The sequence below is a fragment of the Centrocercus urophasianus genome, unplaced genomic scaffold (assembly GCF_019232065.1).
Source record: "Centrocercus urophasianus isolate 14NV4802_14NV808 unplaced genomic scaffold, USGS_Curo_1.0 seq_11, whole genome shotgun sequence".
Lineage (NCBI taxonomy): Eukaryota > Metazoa > Chordata > Aves > Galliformes > Phasianidae > Centrocercus > Centrocercus urophasianus.
The window spans coordinates 82,470,045-82,494,748 of record NW_024884253.1 but is presented as its reverse complement, the minus strand read 5'-3'; the positions used below and the strand labels follow the sequence as shown (position 1 = coordinate 82,494,748).

The window sequence follows — 24,704 nt, the reverse complement described above, 5'->3', positions numbered from 1 at the left end:
CAAAACAACCATGAGTGTCCAAAGCTGAAGTGCTACCCCTACTCTGACAACCTCTACAGCTCAAAGAGAAAGGCAAGAGTATTTGCCCACAGCTTAAGGCCCTATGGTGGTCTCTAGATTTACAATTCCTTACCTTCAAAGGCTCTACTGCTTTTCAAGTGAGGCCACCTTGTCAATAACACAGAAGATGTTCGGACAGAAACCACTGTTCCAAGTTATTACAGACACATTACAGAGTCCATTGATTGCAATGTTGAGAACTCCATATTACAAGCACAGTTTCAGACAGTAAGTACAAGCTTATTTTCTATAGAAATAATATTCTCTTCCCACCGCAAAGAAAACTTGACGTTCTCCTGCCTGTTTGGGAAAGTTACTACTTTCCATTTATAAGACCATTTATAAGCTAGATCAAAGTAGTACCTTTACTTATAGCTCTATGAACCTGGCATTTACTCATCTTTTAGCACAATGCTTTAACAGAAAAATGTATCCACAGATAAGACGCTAACCCCCCAGTACAAAGAAATAAAAAGTGTAAAGTATTTCTCAGGAGGTTGGAGGCTTTGGAATAGCACCGTCAGAAATGCTGTAACTGATGCTCTTGCTGAATAGCATCGTACCTAAGTTAATAGCACACATAGCTCCCTTGCTTTTGTTTTTTATTTGAGGGGAAGAACAGAGCAGGGGTGATAACTATTGTTATTATTCCTTATCCCAAATACATTAGAAAAATATCAATTTGACTATAGTGGAAGATTGGAAAGGTCTTTCAAATCCTTGAGGCATGCAATTATTCGGTCTGTTCTGAGTGGCACACATAGTTCAGATTGTTATATGCTCATTAAAAACACAGAAAAAAGCCTCTAGTTCTGGTGTTTTTTCCTGTAGAGGTACGCTGCACCTCTAGCTCCTTTAGAAGACCAATATCCTTTCCAGATCCAATATGGAAGCCTCCAGCAGGCCCTGGGAAGAGAGTGGGAAGCCAGTCCTGAACTCAATGCAAGTGGGGCCTCATTTCTAAAAGAAACTGATGGCTTTAAGGATACTGATAGGTGAACTCGATAAAAAACACTCTGGCCAAAATTGGCAATAATTACAACAGGACAGGACAGCAAATTCTGTTCCTCGAATGATATTACTTGTCAACCATAGACATTTCAGTAGCTTGGTACACAAAGCAGACAAAGTGAATGACTAAGATAACCATCTGCTAACAATTCTGGAATCATTTTATCTTTACATAACAGGAAGAACAACTTAGCCATCATATTCATTAGAATTGCTACACAATTAAGGCAAAATCCTTAATAAGTATTTACCAAATCATTAAGAGAAAGTTTGCTTTAATATATTTTTAATTTTACATATAAATAAGTAAAAACACAAAAGATAGACTTACTGGTTATCATTGCTCCAGTTACAGAACCCAGAAATCCAATGCTGACCACAATGACAGAGATCAGCCTCCCCTGCCTATGCCTCTGCAGCATCACAAACATTAATACTCCCACAGCACCATGGACAAAGAGAGAGGAGAAGAGAGCCCAGAGGAAAACCCAGTACCACATTTCTGAAAGAAAGCAGTCAAATAAAAGATTAATATTTCTCAGGCAAAAACATTATAAGAGATTTAGAAACATTGCATACAATCAATAGTAGAAGAAATGCAACAATGATTTCAGTCTTGAAAGGAGTTCACATGAAAACGCCAGCATACGATCCAGACACCGTTGTGTTTCAGCAGACTGACTTAAAGGAGCAGTGCTACTGAGATATAAAAAACAAACAAAAAACAACATGAAGAGTTCTAGTGCAGTATTTGTAATAATAGATCTGATTAACAAAGGCCATCATTCTTTCAATGGCTTCTTTATTCATTAATTGTAATTTCTTGCTGAGATATTGTAACCACAAGTGCAGGATGAAGTTCCCTCTGAAAGTGAACCAGGAAGAAGATCCACCTTTTACAATCAAGCTAACATCAAATAGGAAAAGTCAGATTAAAGGCATCAGTTTATCTACCAGGGAGCTGTAATGGGAACATTCCACCCAAGTATCTTCAGAAAGGAAAAATAGAAATAACACTTTTTTTTAAAACAGGAATTTTTAGCACATCGGCTTTATTCTAATTAGTTAGCACCAAACCTGATAGCAACAAGTAGCCAGCAGTAGGTAAAGTACTGAGCGAGGACAGGAGGTCATGAGAACACACAGAGCACAAGTATTTCTAAAAATGCCAGACATCACCCTTACTTTCAAAGAGAGGTACAGAAAGCATCAATGAATCTACACAGAAATCAAAGAAGCTTGCTCATTTGGTGAACCCCAAAGGGTAAGAAAACACAAGCAGCAAAATCCTAGTGGTATCCATATTTAAAAAAAAAATAAATGTCAACTACAATGATCATAAATGTCCCTATCACAGCATCTAGCAAACTGAAGACATTCATACTCATCTGGAGTACTGCGTCCAGTTCTGGGCTCCCCAGTACAAAAAAGACAGGGACCTCTTGGAAAGAGTCCAGCGGAGGGCCACAAAGATGGTGAAGGGCCTGGAGCATCTCCCCTACGAGGAAAGGCTGAGTGAACTGGGTCTGTTCAGCCTTGAGAAAAGAAGACTGAGAGGGGACCTGATCCAGGTCTATAAGTATCTAAGGTGTGGGGGGCAGAATGGCGAGGCCAGACTGTTTTCAGTGGTGAGTGGAGACAGGACAAGGGGAAACGGCCGGAAACTGCAGCATAAGAAGTTCTGCACAAATATGTGCAAGAACTTCTTTACAGTGAGGTGACGGAGCACTGGAACAGGCTGCCCAGGGAGGTGGTGGAGTCTCCTTCTCTGGAGATGTTCAAGACCTGCCTGGATGCCTACCTGTGCAACCTGCTGTAGGGAACCTGCTTTGGCAGGGGGGTTGGACTCGATCTCTGGAGGTCCCTTCCAACCCCTACAATTCTGTGATTCTGTGATTTACACACTTAATGCCATCCCAATTTTAGAGTTCCTGCTGCAGTTCCCCCTAAAAAAAAAAAAAAAAGTACATTTCCTTACAACAGCAGGATATTATTTATCAGGTGAGCCTGTATTACTGCAGCTGGACACACGTCAGTCATTGGAGCAGAAATAGGACCCAGTTAGCTAATTCAAAAATACATCTATACATCACATCAAACAAAGCATATTTTGAAAAGATGCTGAGAAAGAACAGTTGCTACACACCAACTGCAATCCTTTGAGGACAACCAAAAGACCCTTTTAGGAGAGGAACAAGGAAAATGGCTAGTAAAAATACATACAGTTAATGCTAACAGCTGTAACTTAAAGTACAACTTATCTTCCCAAGTGACTGGATACACATACACACATACACTAAGGGTGGCTCTAAGCAGCTCTATCAAAGCCTTCCACTTCCACCCCTTTACCTTCAGCCCCAAATTGGGTCACACACATTTTTGCAGGAGGAGAAGGACCACAGCACTTTTGTAGTAAATGCCTTGATCTCAGAAGCTATAGAACAGTGGCAGGAGTGCCAGCCACATCAGTCTACAAGTATATGACAAACCCCTTCGCTAGGTGTAACACAAATAGACAGCAGACCAGCAGGATCCCAGGCAACTGCAAGTGAGGATATGCTTACATGTGACAGTAATGGGTGTAGAAACAAGATAAAGAAACTGCTTACTTTTGGAAGACCTGAAGTTTCCCTTCAGTAAGGTCCACAGGTAGGCAGGGATCTCCAGCAAAATACTCTTACCGCCACTGCCAGCCCTTAAATGAGGTCTGGGCAAGGGTGGATCCTGGTTCCACCCCTTCCAGTCACTCAGGTGCATTGCTTGCACCTGAGCTCCCCTGGGTTGGCCCTGCCTTCCCAGCAGGTGCTCAGTCATTGGTTCCAGCTATGACATTGCATTTCCACTACACCAGGTTTAAGACAGACTGAGGTAATTGCTGATCTAATCTGCCATGGTCATAGATAGCTTAAGAGAGGAACCTCTCTTGCAGTCCTAACAGGCCTCATCTGTTATTCGCACAGCTGTGGTATTCCCATCACTTTTTGCTGCTTTCCTCCTAGTAGCAGCAAATAAGCAAGGAGATTAACCAGAGGATCTGTCAATCTTACAATCCTACCAGCACTTACAGTAAATACAAATTAAGAGAGGGAAAAAGCTTTCCTAAAGATGTAAATTGGCATTCTGAAAGGAATACTGTGACTCATTTTTGCACGAGGGAGTGATCCTCCTCCATTCTCACTGGTTGCATCAGAAGAGTGACCCTTTCATAGAAAGATGTTAAAAAGGCATTGCAAATCAGACTCCCACTGGCTTGAAACATTATTCTATCAAAACAATGAAAACTAAGCTCCTGCCCTATGGTAGGAGCAAGAGTGGAATGTTAGTAGACTGTTAGTATGGACTAAGCAGACTACAGTTTAGAAATAGAATGAGCAGGTCCTCAAGCCTACCCTGCTTTGGCCAAAGTGGTAGCGAAAAAATGCAAGCTTTATATTCTGCATTATCATTTGAACAACCACAAAGAACAGAAGTTACGGAAAAGCACTTTAGTATAGAAATTAAGAAAGTGTTTAGCAGCCAGGAGTAAGCATTTCCAAGCTTGTAGATGCTGAGATCTGAAAACCTTCAGTCCTAAAAGGTACTTGAACATCTTAGATCTTACACTTTAGTCCTCCATGACAACATTGCCAGATGAGCCATCTGCCAGATTACTTAGAGAAAATAGAACTAACCTGCTGGAAGGCAGTGCAATGGTGAATACATCATTTCAAAATAGTCCTTACACATCAGAGGAGGCTTTGCTTTGTTTGCCAGTAAATAGGTAGCAGAGATGCTACTCATTTTCTGGATGCGGCATTCTTCCCTACAATCAAGTCAGCTACACAATTTTAGTATCACAAATATTAAATCAGATTACCCTGATACACAAAATAATCCTAGTGAAAGAGAAACCTGTATCAGAACAGTGTCTCGAAAAGGTTTTTGTCTCGAGCTTTCATTTTCTTTGGCTAAGATGAATGCAAAAGGTGAAACTTCTGCCTGGGAAAAGCGAGAACATCTTACAGTGTTATTAGGGTCAAAATAACCTGACATCACACCGATGGACTTACAGAAGGCATTCCAAATCCACAAGTGAAGCAGCAGCTTGGTTCTTCTGCAGTGTTACATTACAACTGCCAGCTTCTGTGTGCCATAAGATCCCCAAACACTCCATAGGTATGACAACAGTGTATTGATGAAGGTTGTCCCATCGGTTCTTCTACAGACTAAATAAAAACTTCCGGAATATATGCTGCTGTGGGATACTGAATTCAGGTAGTATCAATTTCATAAAGTTGCATGGAAATGAGATAAACTTTTAACTTAAAACCCAAGAACAGAAGATTGGTGGTTATTTTAGCTGGGAAGGGATCCGAGATTATGACAGCCTGTTAAGTAGCTGGTCAATTAGAAGTTAATCATTAATTTGTAATAACGGTCTGGAGAGAAGTAAAGCTGTTAGTATTGCCATTGCAAGTCTGAGGGGCAGTGCCAGTACTCTGAATTCTGCACTTGTTTTCTCTTAATATGTCATGGTAGCTGATGATCTTGGACTGAAATTGGACTGAAACTATGCCATGGCTTCTAGCAGGGTGACTTTCAGCTCCTCCTATTTGTTTCCCAAACTGCACATATTGGTGTAGAGACACTTCAGCTGGGCAGCCAGCCTCTTCACCTCCTTAGAGGATAATTCCTTTGAAGTATTTTCCTTGAGTTTCCCCATTGCCTTCTCCTATTGCCTCAGTGGTCCCTAGCTCATCATTGTAAGATTCAAGTGCATTACAGTATCACAACACATCTGGGGCAGCAAGCCCCCACTAATACTGTGTCCCTGTAACAAGCTATGCTGTCACACACCTACTCACGGGCAAGCTCACTTACCCACCTTCCTCCCTCCTTCGAACCTACTCTAGAGCCCTGACAGCTTTTCCAAAAAGACTCTTCCCTCTTTAAGAAAGATGAATCCCTTTCTCTGCCTGTAAGCATCGTGCCATTTTGTGGTGTGACAGCTGCACATAGCACATCTTTCACATCACTGTTGCCACTGCTAAAACACACCATCCATAAACCTCCCTGTGCTCACATCCACTGTTTGGTCCCCATAAATGCTCAGCAAGCACTAATGAGTGTGCATGGAAGAATTCAGTGACACACTTTTGTTTCATCTGTACTCCCACATCAAACATCACTTCATCAGACCGCCCCTCTGCTGTCCTCTGTCACACAGCAACAACACGCAATGGAATACTGGTGGGAAGGTTCAACATCTGCCTCTGATTTTGTGGGCTAACATAATAAAATAGGAGGCATTTCTTTCAGAGAAACCTTCATGTGTGAACACGTTGTCCTACTACCACTTAGCTTCTGTAAGCACAGAGTATGCCCTTAGTTCTTCATCTTCAATGCTTTTTTCTTTCCCTCTAGTTCTTAGCTTGCACCATCAGACAAATTGATGTCCAGAACTCTTCATTAAGAGCGCTCCAAAAAAACTCTACCTCAAATTCTGTGTCTTGTTATTCTCATCTAGGTATCCAGTCTACTACTGCTAGCTACAAAATTAAGTCAACCAAGTATCTGTGCTCTGAATACAAAGATACAAATTTCAGTCAACAAAGTAACACATGCTTCTGCAGTCTGAATTAAGAAACTGGCACTCTGGATGCTATCATGACTACACAGTCAAATTGCTGTTTGGGGCATTACGCTTTTGCTGTGTTATCTGGCAGAGAAGAACTTGCTGAAGAGCATTTAAATCACAGATTAGAGACTAGTCCCCTGAAGTTATGAGATAAGGCACAATGACAATCTAAACAAATCACGGGACAAATAACTGTAGGATGGAGTATAGCAAAAATATATATACATGAAGTAGACCTTGAGCATCTGCTATGCGACTCCCATGATCTCTTATAAACGTTCAGTTTCAAACTAGATTTTTTTTTTTTAATGATTTACTTCCATTTTAAAGCATATTAAAACAATTGTGGAGTCTTGAGCTCATCACTTTCAGACACTACGACCTAAGGGTATGGTGAGGAAGATGCTGACTTTAGAAGCCATACAGCACAGCCAAGCTCTTCTGTGAATTCCTCCGCACTCAGCAACACAGAGAAGACTGCATTCTCCCCCTGCCTCCTCAGTACCTGATGTAAAACCTGCCGGGACAAGAAGCTTCAATCTTTGGAACATGCAATAATTAGACTTAAACAAAATACCTGTGTTGCTTACAGGAATAATACAAACACAGCAAAGTTCCCTAAACTGGAGGCAGCATTTAAGCATGAATGTTTATTATAATAAGACACTCAAAGTGGGGCATTTTACAGTTCAGAATCAATTACTATCTGACTTGTGGTAACAAACCCTGATCTACCACTGCCTCTAAAACACAACCGGTTCATGTAGGGGGCTGTTCTTGGATTTGCTTGGTAACCAAACATAGGGTACCTGCTCCCATAGGTACTGGACCCTTACTTCCACCTTCTACACTAGCATTCCTCCTCCTTCCAGGTTAAAGCATAAAGGTATGAGGCAAAGAACATCACACAGGCAGGCCAAGGCTCAGCCACAAAAACAGCACTTGCAGAGCTAGCTGTCAGAATGTGATGTGCAAGTGGCAGGAATTAAGACCCTGTGGTACTCAGGGCCATATAGCATAACCTACACGAAAGAGGTGTGTGCGTGTGTGTGTGTGCGTGTGTGCGTGTGTGTGTGTGTGTAAACCATTAAGATTTGAAGCACCTACTGGATTTGGCTGGCGTTTATATCAGCTCTCCTGAAAGTTTTGAAAGAATTAATATGCATATATTTTTTTACAGGAATATGAGTTTGCAAGGGAATTTTACAACTTTGTGCAAACATTATCAACACTGGATATCTCAAGATGATGGATTCTTGCTTGAACAATTTAAGATCCAAGTATAAGTCACAACTTTTTAGTCCAAACCTAAACAAAAATCAGTCTCAAAGAACAATCATGGAATACTGCATATTTATTAATTTCTTCTTCTGGTACTCTGAAGTTTTTCCTTATATGTCTGTATGGGAACTGCTGAATCACGGCCTGAACCTCTGATTGACCACCTGAGGCGAGCACTGAGTCAGCCACAGGAACATAAGTGAAGGTAATTCACCTGTGCTTATCAGAAGGGGTGGAGCCTGGCTGCACCTCTCCTAGATTCCATTGAAGTGCTAACTCGTGGAGAATCTTGTGGGCCTACAACATCAGTAAGTGTTTTCCATTTATTATTTCTTAATTATAGCATCTGTGTATTCACTGATCATACATATGTCACATAGACAAAGAAAATGAATGAAGAAATTAACCAACACAGCTAAATCATTCACATGCTCTTTTCTTAGCGCAGAAAGCCAGAACATGTTTTTAAGCAACGTTCACTTCTCCATTTCGTAAATATTTTTATGTAAACCCTTCTTAATTTCACAATTATTCACGATTATCAGTTACTACATTAAAAATGTCTCCTAGGTTACAATCAGGAACACTGCCCTATGTAGAAGACTAAAACCATTCATTATAGTCACGCCACACAAGGTCAGCCAGCACTAATGTATTCTCCATCAGTGTTACTACAGATAAATAATCATTCCTTGCATTCTTTAAGTTAAAAAAGAGCAACCATCCCACATTGAAAACGCGTTGTGCAACCTCTTGTCACACTGCAAAAGCACCAAGAAGCAGTTTTTCTTGCCCAATACTCAGCACTGGGTTTCATAGAAATGCCTCTGTTGTGTAATGTTCTAATCAGGAAAACTTTAGAGGATGTCTAACACAAAGAGAAGTTAAAGCCATTGTTAACTCTTCCCTTCAAGAGCACAACTTGTAATTTATAAAAAAAAAAAAAAAAAACTACACAGAGAATGAGCTGTATTCGTACACCTTTCTAAACCTCTGAAATTCAGATGTGTTTTAACTATTTTATGGATCACGTTTCAAACGAATAACTCATTAAACTGAAAAAGCATGAAGTAGAAAGGAACAATCATAAAGGTTAAAGCAATCATTTAGTTCACCACGTCATCAAACTTCAGCCACACCTAATAACTCCATCACACGTTTCCCATATTTCACAGATGTTTCCACATATTGCTCGTACAGACAGAAGGAAATAGGTGACCTAATATGCTCTTTTATAAATATTCAAAACATATGCCCTTAATTCAAGGCTTACCATTAATCTGTCACCAACTATTATACCCTTATAACAATAGAGAGAACGTACTCAGCAACACCTTTGCTACAGATATGAAACCCCTTCCAGCCCAGAGCTGGAAGTTTGTGATTTGCTTCAAGCCTGGATAGAACAGGGAGCCACAAGACACACCTCTCCAGTGCATGCCTACGGGCTTGTCTCATAGCAGTCCTTAGGTCAGAACCTTTTTTTCAGCGAGAGGCAGGGGAAATAAGCCAGTTGTCGCCAAAGCTAGCCAGGGTTCCCTTGCAGCAGGGATCTGCCTCGCCCGAACCTCTCAGAGCTTTCGTGTGACACAAAGGCTTTGTCTTTAAGAATCCTTGATGCTTAGAACTATGCCTACTGGCCAGGAAACATCTGCCGCTCCATTTGCTCGCACCTCTCTTATTGTTCAGGGGTAGAGTAGGAAAAAAAGAGAAGGCAAACACATAAAAAGCACCTCTTTCTTACGGGTATTTCTGCTACCACCCACTCGAACATATTTATACGTTCACACGCTTTACACGGCCCTTTACTCACACGCCTGTGCCCATGGAATCACACAACGGCTTGGGTTGGAAGGGACCTCAAGGATCATCAAGTTCCAAGCTCCCCACGGCACATACGCACCCCTTCAGCTTCTTATCGTAAACCCACAACGGAAAACAACGTCGGCGACCCCGTTCAGCTCCAGAGCTCAGCTCCGCACACGCGGACCGCCAGCCCCACCCACACACCGGGAAGAGCAGGCAAGCGAGGAAAGCAGGCGAGGAAGGCATCCGTCCTCCCTCTCCTCCCCGCACCCCGGCGCCCGCCCCGCTCACCGGTGAGGTTCCTCAGGACGGTGCCGTGAGCCCACAGGCTGAGCACTTGCTGCACCGACAGGTTGATCATGGAGTTGTCCCCCGCTTCCACCTTCATGGTGGTGCAGGGCGGGCCGCCCCTCAGCCAGGGGGCGCTAGAGCCGGCGGTGGGGAGCCGCGGGGCGGAGAGGCAACGAAGGAGCCTCCGCGCCGCGGGGGAGACATCGAGAACGGGGCGACGGGGAGAGATGGCGGCCGGAGGGAGCCGGGCGGTGGGACCGGCCGCGCTGCCTCTTCCCCTCGACTCTCAGGGGCGGAGCGAGACGCGGACCGGCCCCATCGCCGCCGTTTCCCCCGGTAACGGCCCCGTCCCCGCGGGCGGCGGCATCACCTGCGGAGGGGATGGGCGCCGGCGGCGCGGCGCAGGCGCAGTGCCGGCCGCGGGGAGCGGATCGGGGAAGGGGCAGGGTCCCGGTGACCGTTAGGTCGCGCGCGAGCCGCCCGCCCGCCCCTGATTGGCCGCGCTCGGCCCCGCGCGCTCGCCGCGCCGCCCCCGCCTCTGCACGCGCGGCGTGGGTTGCGGGCGCCGTTACGCTGAGGCGCCCCCTCACCTGCCCGCGCACGGGGGAACGGCGGTGGTGTTCCAACCCCCCCCCCCCACCCCCCTTCTATTCTTAAATGTGCCATAGCTGCTGCGCATTTCCAGTCTTTAGTGAGTAGTGCAGCGCTGGCCGTCAGCATCCTTTGATGTACAGAAGTGGAGTAATTGGCGGTACCGCCTGCAGTACGTAGATGAAGCCTCGACGTATAAATCAACACCCTGCTGGATGCCAGTGACCTGATTTTTCACATACGCTGTTGTGTGGCGTTCAGTTCAGGGGATCGCTCCCAAAGGCTTTTGTTTGCTGCTGACAATGCTCGGCACCTCTGCCAGCAGGTACCTGGCACCGAAAGCAGGTAATGAATGGCTCCTCAAAGGGCTTCGGTCTGGCTGCTGAAGCAAGGCATCACTGCAGCGCCCAGCCGCCCTGCCAGGGCCCCATTGCGAGGTGGAGGGATGGTCTTACCTCCCTCTGCCTGCAAACTCATTGCTGCGGTTGTGAGCTTGAGGCAGGGGTCCCACACACACCAGCCTCCTGCACTGCACAGCAGTGGGTGATTCATTCGTAGAGCAGAGCTATCCCGTGCTTTAAATAGGGCTCTGTGGCAAAATAGCTTATCTTTTATGCTCGACTGTAAGACATGCGATTAAGTGGCTGGTAACAGTTATTCTGCTTAATTCCTTTTTACTTTTGCATTCTCAGCTTTGAGAACAAACCAGCTTCCCTCCCAGAGTTCCCTCCAAACCCTTGTTCTGCTGAAACCATCGAAGATTCCATAAAAACATTTGTCAAACCTTGGGTGTACAACATCTTAATCTCAATTAGTTGACTGCTTTTTGATCAAACACTGCTGACATGCTTGGAGAAGCTCTGCTCACAATGCAGAATTGATTGTATGGCAAATACTCATCTCATATTGGGCCGTAATTCTTCTAGATTACTCAGTGTAGTCCTCAGTCACATCATTCTTGCTTTTTGACATCTACCTCTGTTCCAATGTTTCTTCTTAGGTTCAGCAATCCTTTCCCTCCCTGCACAGGGTGCTACACGGATACTACTAAGACCTGTGGCTTGTTCAGTCCTGCCTGATCTGCCACAATCCACAACTTGCCCTCAGCATGGTGCCCAGTGCTGCCTGTGGTCTCCTCAGCCTTACTGCTCTGATCTGCTTTTCAGCTCTTGCAGCACCCTTTATCCTGGGCTTTCCTATGTCTCTCTCCAATGCTCCTCCAAGTAACTCAACAAATCATTTCCTCAGTGCTTTTGGCTATGCTGCCTCCACTCGGCTTTCAAAAATGTTCTCCTTGGATTCTCCCTGATATGCCCTGTTCTCTTTCCCAGTCACTGGGGAGGTAATCTCATACACATTTGAAAAGTGCTTTTTGTTGTATGAATATTGATATGACTGGATAACTGAGGAAGAGCATTCTACTGTTCAGCTATTGACACAAGCAAAAAAAGGGTGGAACATGACAATGACATTCAATGGTAGCACAGTCTGGGGCGGGCAATGCAGGAGGAACTGAGTATTTTGAATGAAGCAGCAGAAATAGCCAAAATTCACTCCTACAAGCTGTAACATCATACAGGCAGGGACTTGGGGCCAGCGTTTTGTTCTCACAAAGCACCCTCACCTGGGAGAGGTTGCCAAGGAAGACCTGATAGTATTAACTCCGTGTGCTACTGTAGGGACTATGATGAGCTCTGGAGACAGCAACATACAGGGCAAAGACATGGACGTGAAGGGATGCTGAATGAGGATCCCAGTGGGGATGATGCAGCACAGCTTAGATTGCTGCTGAACCTGTGACCCAATGAGAGAATAAGATCTGTGCCTTTGGCAGCATCACAAGGCAGTGATGGATGGGAAGGTCTTGAGGACAAGAAATCACAAGGGGCAGAGCTGCACTGGTAAATAAAGCAGGAAAAAAAAGAAAAAAGAAAAAAGAAAAAAGGATAGGAACATGATCTTAGTGTTTAACCACATCAGGTAGTTCCTTTAAGTTCTAAAGATTAAAAAAGAGAAGTAGCACTTCTCTAAGGGCCTGGTGAGCCCTAATCTGGCGTGCTTCACACTGCTGCGGTACCTTTTGTAGAGGGGAAGGAGGCATACAATCACCTACAATCACAGAATATCCCAAGTTGGAAGAGGCCCACAAGGATCACCAAGTCCAACTCCTCCCTCCACACGGAACAACACAAAAATCAAAGTATGTCTGAGCGCTGCCCGAACTCTCTTTGAACTCCAGCAGCTTAGAGCTGTGATCACTGCCCTGGGGAGCTTGTTGCAGGGCCTGACCACCCTCTGGTGAAGAGCATTTTCCTAACCCCCTCCTGACCCTCCCCTCACACAGCCCCATGCCGTTCCCTCAGGTCCTGTCGCTGCCACAGAGAGCAGAGCTCAGCGCTGACCCTCTGCTCTCCTTGTAAAGAGCTGCAGCTGCCATCAAGCCTTCCCTCAGCTCCCCTGCTCTGGGCTAACAGACCAAAGGAACTCAGCTGCTCCCTGCATGTCTTGCGCTCCGGAGCTTTCCCCATTTCTGTAGCCCTTCTATGGACATTCTGTAAAAGTTCCATGTCCTTTTTATCTGTGCCACCCAGACTGCCCACAGTGCACAAGGTGAAGCCACACGGCACAGAGCAGAGGGGAAACCCCTCCCTTCAGCCAGTGGCAGTGATGGGCTTGGTGCATCCCAGGGCACGGTTGGCCTTTGGGCTGCCAGGGCACACTGCTGGCTCACATTCAACTTGCTGTCAGTCAGAGTCCCCAGATCTCTGTCTGTAAATTGGTCAGGACAGACACAGAAGACAACACTGGGAAAGATGAGAGGAAGTTGCATTTGCATGGTGAGGGAGGGCTAAGGGAGCTAGCCAGTAGGCTTGGCAGGCCTGAAAGAAGTCTGCCAAACTGTGTGTGTAACTGGAACCTATCAACACCCCACAGGAGTAACCACCTGCAAAGGGAAGTGATTCATATCAGTCAGGGGGAAAAAAGGGAAGGAAAAAAAAAAAAAAGGACAGATATAAACGGGCCTTTAATGCAATTAGATTTGGAATTAGGGGAAGATTTACAGCTGGAGGGAAAAGCCCCAGGCACAGTTTTCCATAGAAAAACATTGACGAGAGAATTAGGAGAGAAATAACCAGCAATATCTGTGTTGAGCTCAGATGCCACCTGCTTTCCCAAGGCTTGAGAAGAGAGGCAATGCTTGCAGCTTATTAGTAAATTCCTAAGGTACCTGACCATGCTCCAAGCTCATGAAGATGACTTGGTCACTTGTGATAATTAGGTCTTTAAGGCTCAGATCTGCCTTTACAAGTACAAACACATTGATGAAAATGTCCACAAAGAACTCCTGAAAGCCTGTGCATTGACTAGTCCTTATTTCAGAAGACTTCACCTCCCTCCCAGCATAACTTCAGTTCCACATTTCCTTCTTTGTAGCTGTGTGATTTGAGTTCTTTGAGCTGTGTGAATGTGAAGAATGGTTAGAAAAAAAAAAAAAAAGAAAAAACAAACAAACAAAAACTTAATTGTAAAACATGGCTTTGGATGAAGGAGATCAGTTTTCCATGTGGAAAAGTGTAGTTTCTCTGCCTTCTAAAAGACTAGGCTATATCTATGCACACTGTTCAGAATTTCCATTTTAACTTTTATTTTTAACTATTTTGTTTTTAAAGAAGTTGAAGAAATAATTATAAACTTGATTGGAAAGCCCTTGGCTGCATCATTTTCCATTTGAAAAGGTAATGTTCAAAATGGAACAGTTTCTTAAGTCACATCTCCTTGAAGAAATGAACAACACTGAGCGTCCTGTACTGTCACATTTTGAAGCAAATACTTAATTGTTTGCATCACAAAATCAGTTTTCCCTAACAGTAAAAAGTCAAAATCCAAACAGTATATTTCAGTTACCTTGAAGAAAAAATTTCTAACTTGAGTTAGCTGTGCAGATCGATTGGCAGTGCAAAGATCTGTTCAAGACAACCTACTTTTACTGAATGGATAACCCCAGCATCGTTTGGATATCCAGGCACTCGTTTCCACTTCAAAGAGGGCTCTTTTTTAGCCTCTGATTCAAGTCACTGGCAAGACGTTACCAAGCGCAGATAGCAAATCAATACCTCAGATGTTAGCAAATAGATTTTTGCATACTTGCCCCCCTCCAAGACCACCACTTTCTGTACAACAGTACTCAGCTGGCAGCTGCAGTTAGCTGTGCTTTGAGGACTGGGTCATTTGGAGATACTTGGCCTGGTAATCTCAGCTCTTACAAGGCTGAAAGGTGATCTCAGCCCCTGGTCCTGATGATAGATGGAGATGCCTTTACAGCAACGGAGGAGAGGAACTAAGGTGATATCATAGGCTAAATATTGCAACTCTTCCCAGCATGAGAACAGCCCCCGAATAGATCTAAGGCACCAAAACTCGTTCAGCGCTGGTTTCCAAGGCCGAAGAAGGTATTTTTGTCAAAAGGGAGGAGGTGGTACACGCGAGTCTCCCGACTTCTCCCGCACGCCAGTAGATGGAGCTCGGTGTTACCAAAGATCTCGGCACCTCCGGCCCAGGACGCGCACACGCACAGCGTTCTAAGTCAGGCCCTTATATTAAAGGTCTCATTTACTTCGTGTTCACACTTTCAAAGAACTCTTTTCTTAGATTAGGAATATAACCAGGTTTCCTACTGAAAACTAAGTTGTCATTTGCATTTCCCTTTCTAAGCTGGTTGAAAACTGGCAATTAGCTGTACAAATTTTCTTTGGAAAACATTTGAAACAGGCTAGAGGATGCTACTGTCCTTCAAAACAGGGATGAAACTGATGTCACTGTTCCCTCAGAATTTAATAAAGTCAAAATGGAGAACAATCCTTTCTCCTTTGTTATCCTTAGTGCCATGTTCAAAAAGCTTGTTTGGCAAAAAGCTTACATCTTGCAAGCCTTGCCTCTTTTACAATAGCTCCTTTCTCATCCACCCTCTACACCCATTATTTTTTAAGTAATATAGCAAAACCAAGAGAAGAATTATGTCAGCAAATTGATGCATGGTAGTCAGGTCAGATTTCTCTTATGCTTAGGCAAGGGCACAATGTTGTCAAGCTATTTGTTTAAAAATACCCTGTTTTTAAATTCTTTGTTTTGAAGTTCCTGGTAGTTTGGTAGAGAAATTTCATTAAACTTCATTAAACTACTTTTTATTTAACCCTCCCACAAGCATGTCACTCTCCAGACAGAGTATAGACTTTTATACATAGCTTGTTTATACGATCCTAATTATTAACACATCTAATTTGCAAAACATTTGCATTTCTTTTCTGATTCAGGAGAAGTCGGCTTCAAATAATGTAAATTTTGATGAAATGCCTGTAGCTGAAACCTCCACAGTTAAAGATCTGTATATATATACCAATATCTGTATGTGCACATTTATCATCTGTAGCGCCCACCCTTACATCAAGTTCCATCTCTCCTTGCATTGCTTGCTCCTTAGTCAGTGCACTGGTAAGCAGACAGGAGATGACACATCAGCATCATAAAGCAGGACATTTCCTCAGAACTCCTAGTTTCCCCCCAGGGCAGCTGTGCTATGCACACACCAAGTCTGCACTTCGCAGTACCACCTCACTTCTTACACGGGTTCTTCCTCAATTCTTTCAGCATCCACTGAAGTAAATGGAAATACCTAACTGATCTCAGTGAACTTCATATTCAGTTCTGAATGGCAGAATGTCCTCTCTTCAACTATCAACTATAATTAATAAAACCATCTATTTAGCTGTAACGGAGAAGAAAGAGTTATTTTCTGTTCTCCAGTTCTGCCACTCTGATGAAATTCAGGATCTGACTCAAGTCTTGATCTTTATGAAATTTCACTTTTTTGACACCACAAGAGTATATGAGTTTGGACTGCTCTCAAGGCCTCATCTGAATTCCTGAAATTTTGAAGCTGTTCTAACAAGTGTTTGAATTCCTGTCATACCTTCTATTTCCTCTCTTGCTGTTGATACGAGCTGTTTTTTTCTTTTTTTCTACTCTATGGCATTTTGGTCAACAATGCAAAGTTGAATGCTTTTGTAAAGCACAGTCACGTGGCAAAGTTTTATGACTGGTTTGAACTCTGAAATAGCAGAGGTAAATCTAAAGTCCAAATCTAAAGTCCAGCTTGGGGATGATACAGATAAAAACTTGAAGGGAATTTGGAGCTTTGAGGATAGGAATTCCTCTTCTGATTTCATCATTAACACAGTGGCCAATCTCTCCCAGTGACAGGAGATCCAGAATTCTTAAGGCAAATAATAAAAGGACTTGGCTTTTCAAACACGTTCTTGTGGGGTTTGCCAAACTTGTCCTTCAAATCTTTCTACGTTACATATTCTTCTGAAGAAATTCTATCCCAATGGTTTTTTGCCTTTTCTTATAGATGGTGGAGCTTCTGTGCAACAGATTGTGTGTTATTTTAACACGGACTTACCTACATAAAGAGGAATCACTAAGGAAGCATAAGTTATTACACATATCAGCACGATATGGTCTCTGCAGAAAGCTATGGATATAGACCTTGTGATGAAAATGTGACGTTTTACATTTGCATCAGTTAAGTTGACTCCTGTTTGACTCAGTCTAACAAGACCTGGTAATTAAGTGAAATCAGAACATCCATGCAGTACTTTGCCTCCATTAATCTACGAATGGGTTTAAAATTCATGCCCTTTCTCTAATGCAGCTTTCCTTAACAGATATTCACTAAGTTAATTTTAAATGGCACAGTACACTTTACAGACCCCCCATTTAGCTATGTAAATAACCATGGTCATTTGACAATATAGGGAACCTCAACACTTCTTTTTTTAAACCCTTCTGAGGAAAAGAAGATCAAAGGTACATGAAACTGCAGGTAGTTGCAATTGTGAAAACAGTCATTATATCTTGCATGTATTTTGGATCATGCCTTGATGGTACTAAAAATCCTCTGTGTGATCAAACCACAAGCTAAAGTATTTCTTCTGAGTGTTTATCTGCACTGTCAAGCTCTTCAATACTACCACTGCCTGATTCTTCAATCATATTTCTTCTAACAGGAAAAAAGCAGCAGTGTAACTGAAGTAATAACCATGAATTAAGAGACATGACATCTCTTCCCAGACTAACCCCATGTTGACAGGTAAGTCACAAGGCCAGATACACTTTATGCAGTGCCATGCTTTGTGAATAGCCCTCTTGTCTTCTGTGAGTCCCAGGGCTTGGATGGTACTCCAAACACAAATTCTATTTTTAATCTTTCTGGTTTTCGATTTCTGCAGCTGGAAAAGAGAGATAGCCTTACCTGTGAGGTTTAATTCACACTGAAATTTTCAGATAGCAATGAAGTAAAAAGTATTGCCTAAGATAAATACTTTCAGGACAGCTTCGTTATTGTTCTGGCCACCAGCCCACAGTGCTTTGCATGCAATTTAGGACCACTGGTGGTAGAAATATTTGATTTGCTAGATTTTTAGCCTCTATCTGTTTAAAAACTATACAGAAAATAAAAAGCGAAGTTTGAGTTGGTATTTATCACCCTCCCAAGCACTTATTCCAGTCCTTTCCAAGTGGGTTATCATAATACTCAGTGGTCTTAAGAACAGGGGAAAAAGTGAGAACAGAAAGTATGTTATTCCTCTGAAAGGACAGCCTCAGTGGTTACGTCTGGGCACGGCCTCCCTCTGTAAGCAGCTCTGAGAAACTCTTTCCTTCTACAGAGTACAGCACTTGTGCCATTCTGAATCTGGAAGCAGTCGAGCTACGATGTTTGCACAAGGCTGTGTGCGAGAAAAGGAGTTCTGCCCTCTGCATTTCATTCTTCTGCACTCCCAGGTCAAGGAGCCATGGAGGCTGAACTGTATGAAAGTAGTCTGCACCTGCTTGCATGGAAATTTTGAAAGCAAATATAACAATTTTAATTGCCTGGCTCCCTGTCCAAAGCCCTAATTAAATAAAACTGCCGGTTCATAGACAATTCAATCATTTAAGGTGGCATTGAAGTGGAAATGAGTCTCGCGCTCTCCTCTCAGGTCCTCCACTGAGCCAACAATGGAGAACACTGAGACCAGAGTGGCAAGCCGAGCTATCTGAAAACTCTTTTGCCTGCAGGACTAGGAGGAAACAGTTAAAGCTCTTTTGAGATATTTGTAGTTGGATCACTACACAAGTATGTCTTACATTCTTGCTTTGTATGGCAGTGGCAGAAGAAGAAAATACAAAACTTATCGCTACTTGGAGAAGTAAGATTTCACCCAAAGAGGCAAAGAATGCAATGGCAATACTCCCAGTATATACAATGCTAGCTTTTGACTGCACCAGTTGTTATTGCCCTTCCCTAAAAATAATCCGACTCCTGATGAGGTAATAAAGACCATCTCACAAACATTTTTCTCACTTTCTACTTGCTTTGTAGGATTGTAGAATCATACAATTATTTCAATTGGAAAAGACCTTCAAGATCATCAAATCTGACCATCCACTTTACTCTACAAGTCTACTGTTAAAGCACCAGGTCTACACATTTTTTAAATACCTCCAGAGACCACTTTCCTGGGCAGCCCATTCCAATGCCTAATTGCCTCTCCCATTAATAAATTATCCCTGACATGATGAATTAGGCTCACCTGGAACAACTTGAGGTCATTTCCTTGCATCCTATCACTTGTAACCTGAGAAAAAAGATGGACAATCTCTTCACTACAACCTCATTTGCAGAAATTCATAGAATCATAGAATTAATTGGGTTGGAAGAGACCTCAAGGATCATCAAGTTCCAAGCCCCCTGGCACAGACAAGGCAGACATCCTCTAGATCAAGTACTAGATCAAATTGCCCAAAGCCCATCCAATCTGACTTTAAACTTCTCCAAGGACAGGGCATCCACAACTTCTCTGGGCAACCTGTTCCAGCACCTGACCACTCTCTGAGTATAAAACTTCCCCTGACATCTAATCTAAATATCCATTCCTTTAGTTTAGAACCATTCCCCCTTTTCCTATCACCATCTACCAGTGTAAAAAGTTGATTTCCCTCATGTTTATAGACTCTCTTTAAATACCGGAAAGCTTAAATACTGGAAAGCTGCAATAAGGTCTCCCTGGATCCTTCTCTTTTCCAGTCTGAACAAGCCCAGTTCCCTCAGCCTGTCTTCACAGGAGAGGTGCTCCAGCCCTTGGATCATCTTCCCAGTCCTGCTCTGCACCCTCTCCTAAAGCTCCTCATCTTTCCTGTGTTGAGGGCCCCAGACTTTGACACAGTAGTCCAGCTGGGGCCTCATGAGAGAAGAATAGAGGGGGACAATCACCTCTGTTGCAGAGAGCAATGAAGTTTCCCCTCAGCCTCTGCTTCTCTGGACTAAACAGCTCCAGTTCCATCGGTTGCTCCTCATAACTCTTGTTTTCCAGTCCCTCACCAGCTTTCTTGTTCATCTCTGGACACACTCAAACTACTCGGTAACTGTTCTTGCAGTGAGGCATCAAACTGAACGCAATGTTCAAGGTGTGGTTTGACCAGTGCCTTTATACAAGGGGACAATCATTTCCCTAGTCCTGCTGACAATAATATTTCTGTACAAGTAAAGTTGCCATTGGCCTTCTTCGCCACCTGGGCACACTGCTAGTTCATGTTAAAGAAAATAAACTGTACAGTAGAATTAGTGCACGCAGATAGCAATCATCACAGAAAAGGTAGAGTGAATGAAAGCTTCCCTAATCCAAAACACGCTTACCTGTAATGTGCGCTGAATAATGAAGCTGCTTTTAAACGATCAACTACCAAGGAAAATAAGTAAATAAACAAAATCATGAATAATCTTACAAAAAGAAAAGGGCCACAACTAATTTCATAAGTTGTTTTCCACAGATGAGTTTCCTGCCCCTACACTGACATCAGGAAAATAATCTGCCTGGTTTCAAGTAGGCATTTGCTGTCCTGTCCTCAGATAATCTTTGAGAGCTGAGATAGTAAGACTTTATGCATACAAACAGAGCATGTTTGAAAAATAATAACTAAAGCTAGGAATAAATGTGCTCTAATGGAAGTCTCAGATCTGCTTAACAATGAGAAAAGCTGAAGCAGATACTTTCCAAGGGAAATGTATACAACTGGACTATTCCAGGCTTTCATAACTCGATCTTTAAAACTGGCCAAGAAGAGATTAAATTTCGTTTACTTAAACAGATTACAAAAGGAACATGTCTCACTGCTTTACCCCTTTGTCAGACGAATTCCAGAGCTGAGGATTACCTAACAGCTTGGTTTTGCAGCATGTATACATGTACTACCTCACATCTGAAAGGGGAAGCTGGTCAGTTTGCGAGACAAGGAGAAACACAGGTTGCTCCAAGTTCTCTCTTTGTGTCAGTCTCTGGGGGGAAAGCAACATAGTGCAGTAGGACAGAATGTTAGGGAAAAAGTTTTTAAGTGTTGGTTTCCACTTCTCATTACATGACATAGAAAAGAAATCCCTTTCTCGTTTTGCTTTTTAGTGTAGAAGCAGACAAATACAGCTTCTGTAACACGAATGACAGTAATGTAAGTACTAATGGCATCAGTCTTATAAACGCATTAGTAACAAAACCCTACAGACAAGGGACTGAGTCCGTGTGCCAGCACAAACTCTGGCACAGAGCCCTCAGACAGACTGTCTGTCTAGGGAGGAAGTGGGAGTAAGCAGCTCCAACCTTCCTGCAGCCATATCTACCAGAGGAAACCAATGCTGCTTCGAAACCAGATGATGTTAGCTGAAGAGAACTGTTCCTCCAGTGTGCAACAACTCAGCTCAATCTACCAGCAGCCACCCCTGCCACAGCTTTTCTGGGGAGGTGGCCCAAGACTTAGAGCTGCACTGCCCTTACTGTCCTCTCTTCCAGTCTGTACAATGCAGTGATGGAGATTCAATAACTGCAAGGCTTGTACAGACTAAGCTGTGTGCTGAAGATGTATCTCAACATTACCACTTGCCTTGCTTTTGGACACATTCCTCCCCACTGTTCTCCAGAACCATGCAAAGAACCTTTTGGACTACTTATGTTCAAGTCTTTCACTTCTGAATGTTTACAAGCAAAACGTTTCCTCCAACTGTGTCTGAAAACATGAAGTCTAGAGTAACTATTACTGGGCTTTAATTAAAGCAAAGTTAAACCATTTTTTGTTGAAAATGTAATATATTTTTAAGGATTTATAGTGGATATGCTTTGGCCATAGTCTCTTCTTGGCTGTATTGCATTATTTTTACTACTGTGAGTAGAATCCGTGTTTGTTGTTTTTTTATTTTTTTTCTAAGAAAAGAAATTCACTGCTAAGTGATGAGATCAGTGCAAGGTTTGCTCTAAAACTAATATCTCCTATTTTAAGATGTTGGCCCAAGATGCCAGAGGCAGATGTTGCTGGTATCTGTTACACATTGTTGCTGTGGGACAGACGGCAGCACAGGGGTAGTGTGACAAATGGACATCAGACATGGAAGTGCATATGTGTGTCACAGAGTTCCTCCGTGTGGACAAAATGGCACTCATTAAAATTCACCAATGTTTGCTGAACATTTATGAGGTCCAAAGAGTGGATGTGAGAACAGTGAGGTGGTGGGTGGAACATGCAATTCATTGCTGGTGAAAATGCATGGTCTTGGTGACTGTGTTGAAAAATAGTGCTTTGTAGCTGGGAATGTGCTCTATCAAATGGTGTTATTGTGCTCTTTGTATCTGTAGTTGCTTCCGTGGAAATAAATAGGAGGCATTACTTTCAGAGCAACCTCTGTACAAGGTTAGAACTTTACTCACATTTTCAGCCTGCACAGAAGGACTCTCATGAATAAAGTAAGCAAGATCAGACACCTCACAGTGGTGATAAACACCCAGTGTTACCATGAGGTAAGAGTAGTTTTCCAGAAGATCTTCCTGACAAAATGTAATAGTAGTGATGGCAGCTGCAGCGATCAAGAGGACATAAACAGCTCAAATGGGAGTAGAAATACAGAAATCATCTAACAAAATTTAATCATTATATTGTTAAGCGACTGCAACAACCAGAACTGCCTTAAAGCACGCGTGTCCAACTTGCTAGTTTTATGGTTTTATTGCCCTCTTTTTTTCCCCACTTTAATTAAAAATACTTGAAAAAATAGAAAAAGTCTTGTTACTTACACACATTAGTGATACCATATATATTTACATTTAGTCCAAGGCGATTCCTCTTCACTCAGTGCTGCCCAGGCAAGTTAGTGTTTTGGATACCCGCGATTCAAAGTAATACTTGAGGTCTACGTGCAGAAATACACCTTGCTACCTTATAGTTGTTGTTCTCTGTACAAATGGAGTGCAACAGGTATAGTTACCTGCTGTCTTTTGTAGATAAGAATTATCTCACTGATGCATACCATTGTTCTGTTTGCATATGTGGTAATTACATGCACTTGCTTCCTTCTAGGCCTTCCATTACTCTTCTCAATGAGTGTGGCGACAAATGCCAACAGTGCAGTTACAGAGTTGAAGGTCTGCTCTTTATTTAATCACTACAAAGCAAGGAGAATGCCTTCTTGTACTGCCTTCTTGTTACTGAGGGGTTTGCTACCATGCATTTACAGCTGGGTAAGAGCAGATGCACTGCCAGCTACTGCATGTTAAATTAGAGGCTGCAAATGTAACCTTTAATTTTACTTCACTTTGTGGTAACTTGCTCCTGGGCACGTACCCTTCATGTTAACCCTAAATTAACACAGCTAAGAAATATTTTTTCACAGGTAACCAAGGAATCACAAATGAACTCTGGATCCTTTACAGCTATAGCTTGGAGTTTTGTTATTTATTTAACTTCTAATAAGGCTGATGAAGTCAAGATCTCTTGGGAGCTGTCATCTTTAACTCCAAGTGTCTTTTCCACAGCTCCTTTCCAAATACACAGGGAGCTGAAAGTTGCTTTAATCATACTAGTCCTGCTGAATCTGTTAAAACTCAGACTAATATGATGTCAGCTGCAAGCACAGCAGGATACTTTCAGGAGATCAGATTTCTTTAAATTATAAAAACACACTCTTTACAAGGAGCAGCAGACCTTTAATGTCAACATTTTATAATCCAGGTTGTAGTTGGTTATTTCACCCTGCACTTAGAATAACAATCTCAGCTTGATTGGCCTCATGCAGCCACACAGATGTCTGATATGGAAAATCCAGCAGAAACATTAAGCAGCATAATTCAAACACACGACTTCTCGACCAAGGCCAATATTGCCCTGTTTACATTCAGTGTTTTATGGAGTATATTATTTTGCATTATAATTTTATTTATAAATACTTCAGCTTAGTCCCTTTCACATTGTTTTTCAGTATGCAACATACACTCTTGCCACTTCAGGCACTGGTGCTTCAGCAAAAGATATTCATAACCAGACACAATAAAAAAAAAAAAAAGACACATCTTAAAGAGCCAAAAAGGAAAGAGAAGCAGAGGGAATTCAACAGGTTCTCAACTAGTGTACATTGTGTTGTGTTTCATCTTTAATTACAGACCTTGCACCTGCTGAATGGTTATGAGAGATGTTTTGTAGAATCCGCTGTTCAAGAGCAGCTTGGTTCGGTCAGTTGATTCCAAGGGATAGGATTTAACAGAGCAGATAATCCCTCAGCTCTGCACCCCACAGGGGTGAGTCCTCATATTCTTTTTGCTAAGCAGAATATTAGTCTGATGTTTGATCTGATGGTTTGCAATGCCACTGTTATTGCTACTCACTCCAATCTTAACAGACTGTACCAAAATGCAGTAAGAAGCCAAAAGAAATAAAAAAACTTTCTGGTGGAAGGCCAGCTTCTGACACTTTAACTACTTCACTCTGGTTACAGGTTCCAGTATTGGGAGTAACTCTGTGTTTGAAATAAGAACACCGAATGGAGGCTCCCTGGTGATGGTATCAAACAAGAAAGTCAGACCCCCAGTGCTTAAACATGCCTTTCAATATAAACCTTTCTTTTTCTCTGCCTAAAAAGATAAACTGAAGACGCTCAACAAGAAGAATAACATAATATGTGCTGCACCTGGGCAGA

General features: G+C 42.7%; 1 protein-coding gene across 2 annotated transcripts in view; it reads right to left on the bottom strand.

The window, feature by feature from the left end:
* The window catches only part of TMEM170B (transmembrane protein 170B), a 28,219-nt gene extending 5,263 nt beyond the window's left edge, over positions 1-22,956 (bottom strand). The window contains exons 1-2 of one of the 2 annotated variants that reach the window (XM_042834020.1): positions 10,067-10,170; positions 1,403-1,573 (exon numbers count right to left, since the gene is read on the bottom strand). In XM_042834020.1, the coding sequence (XP_042689954.1) occupies positions 1,403-1,573; positions 10,067-10,163 (268 nt within the window). In that variant the 5' untranslated portion in view covers positions 10,164-10,170. Of the gene's footprint in view, positions 1-1,402; positions 1,574-10,066; positions 10,171-22,809 lie in introns of those variants that run through there. The other variant, XR_006171282.1, reaches the window with a different exon arrangement.
* Positions 22,957-24,704: the final 1,748 nt, after the last annotated feature.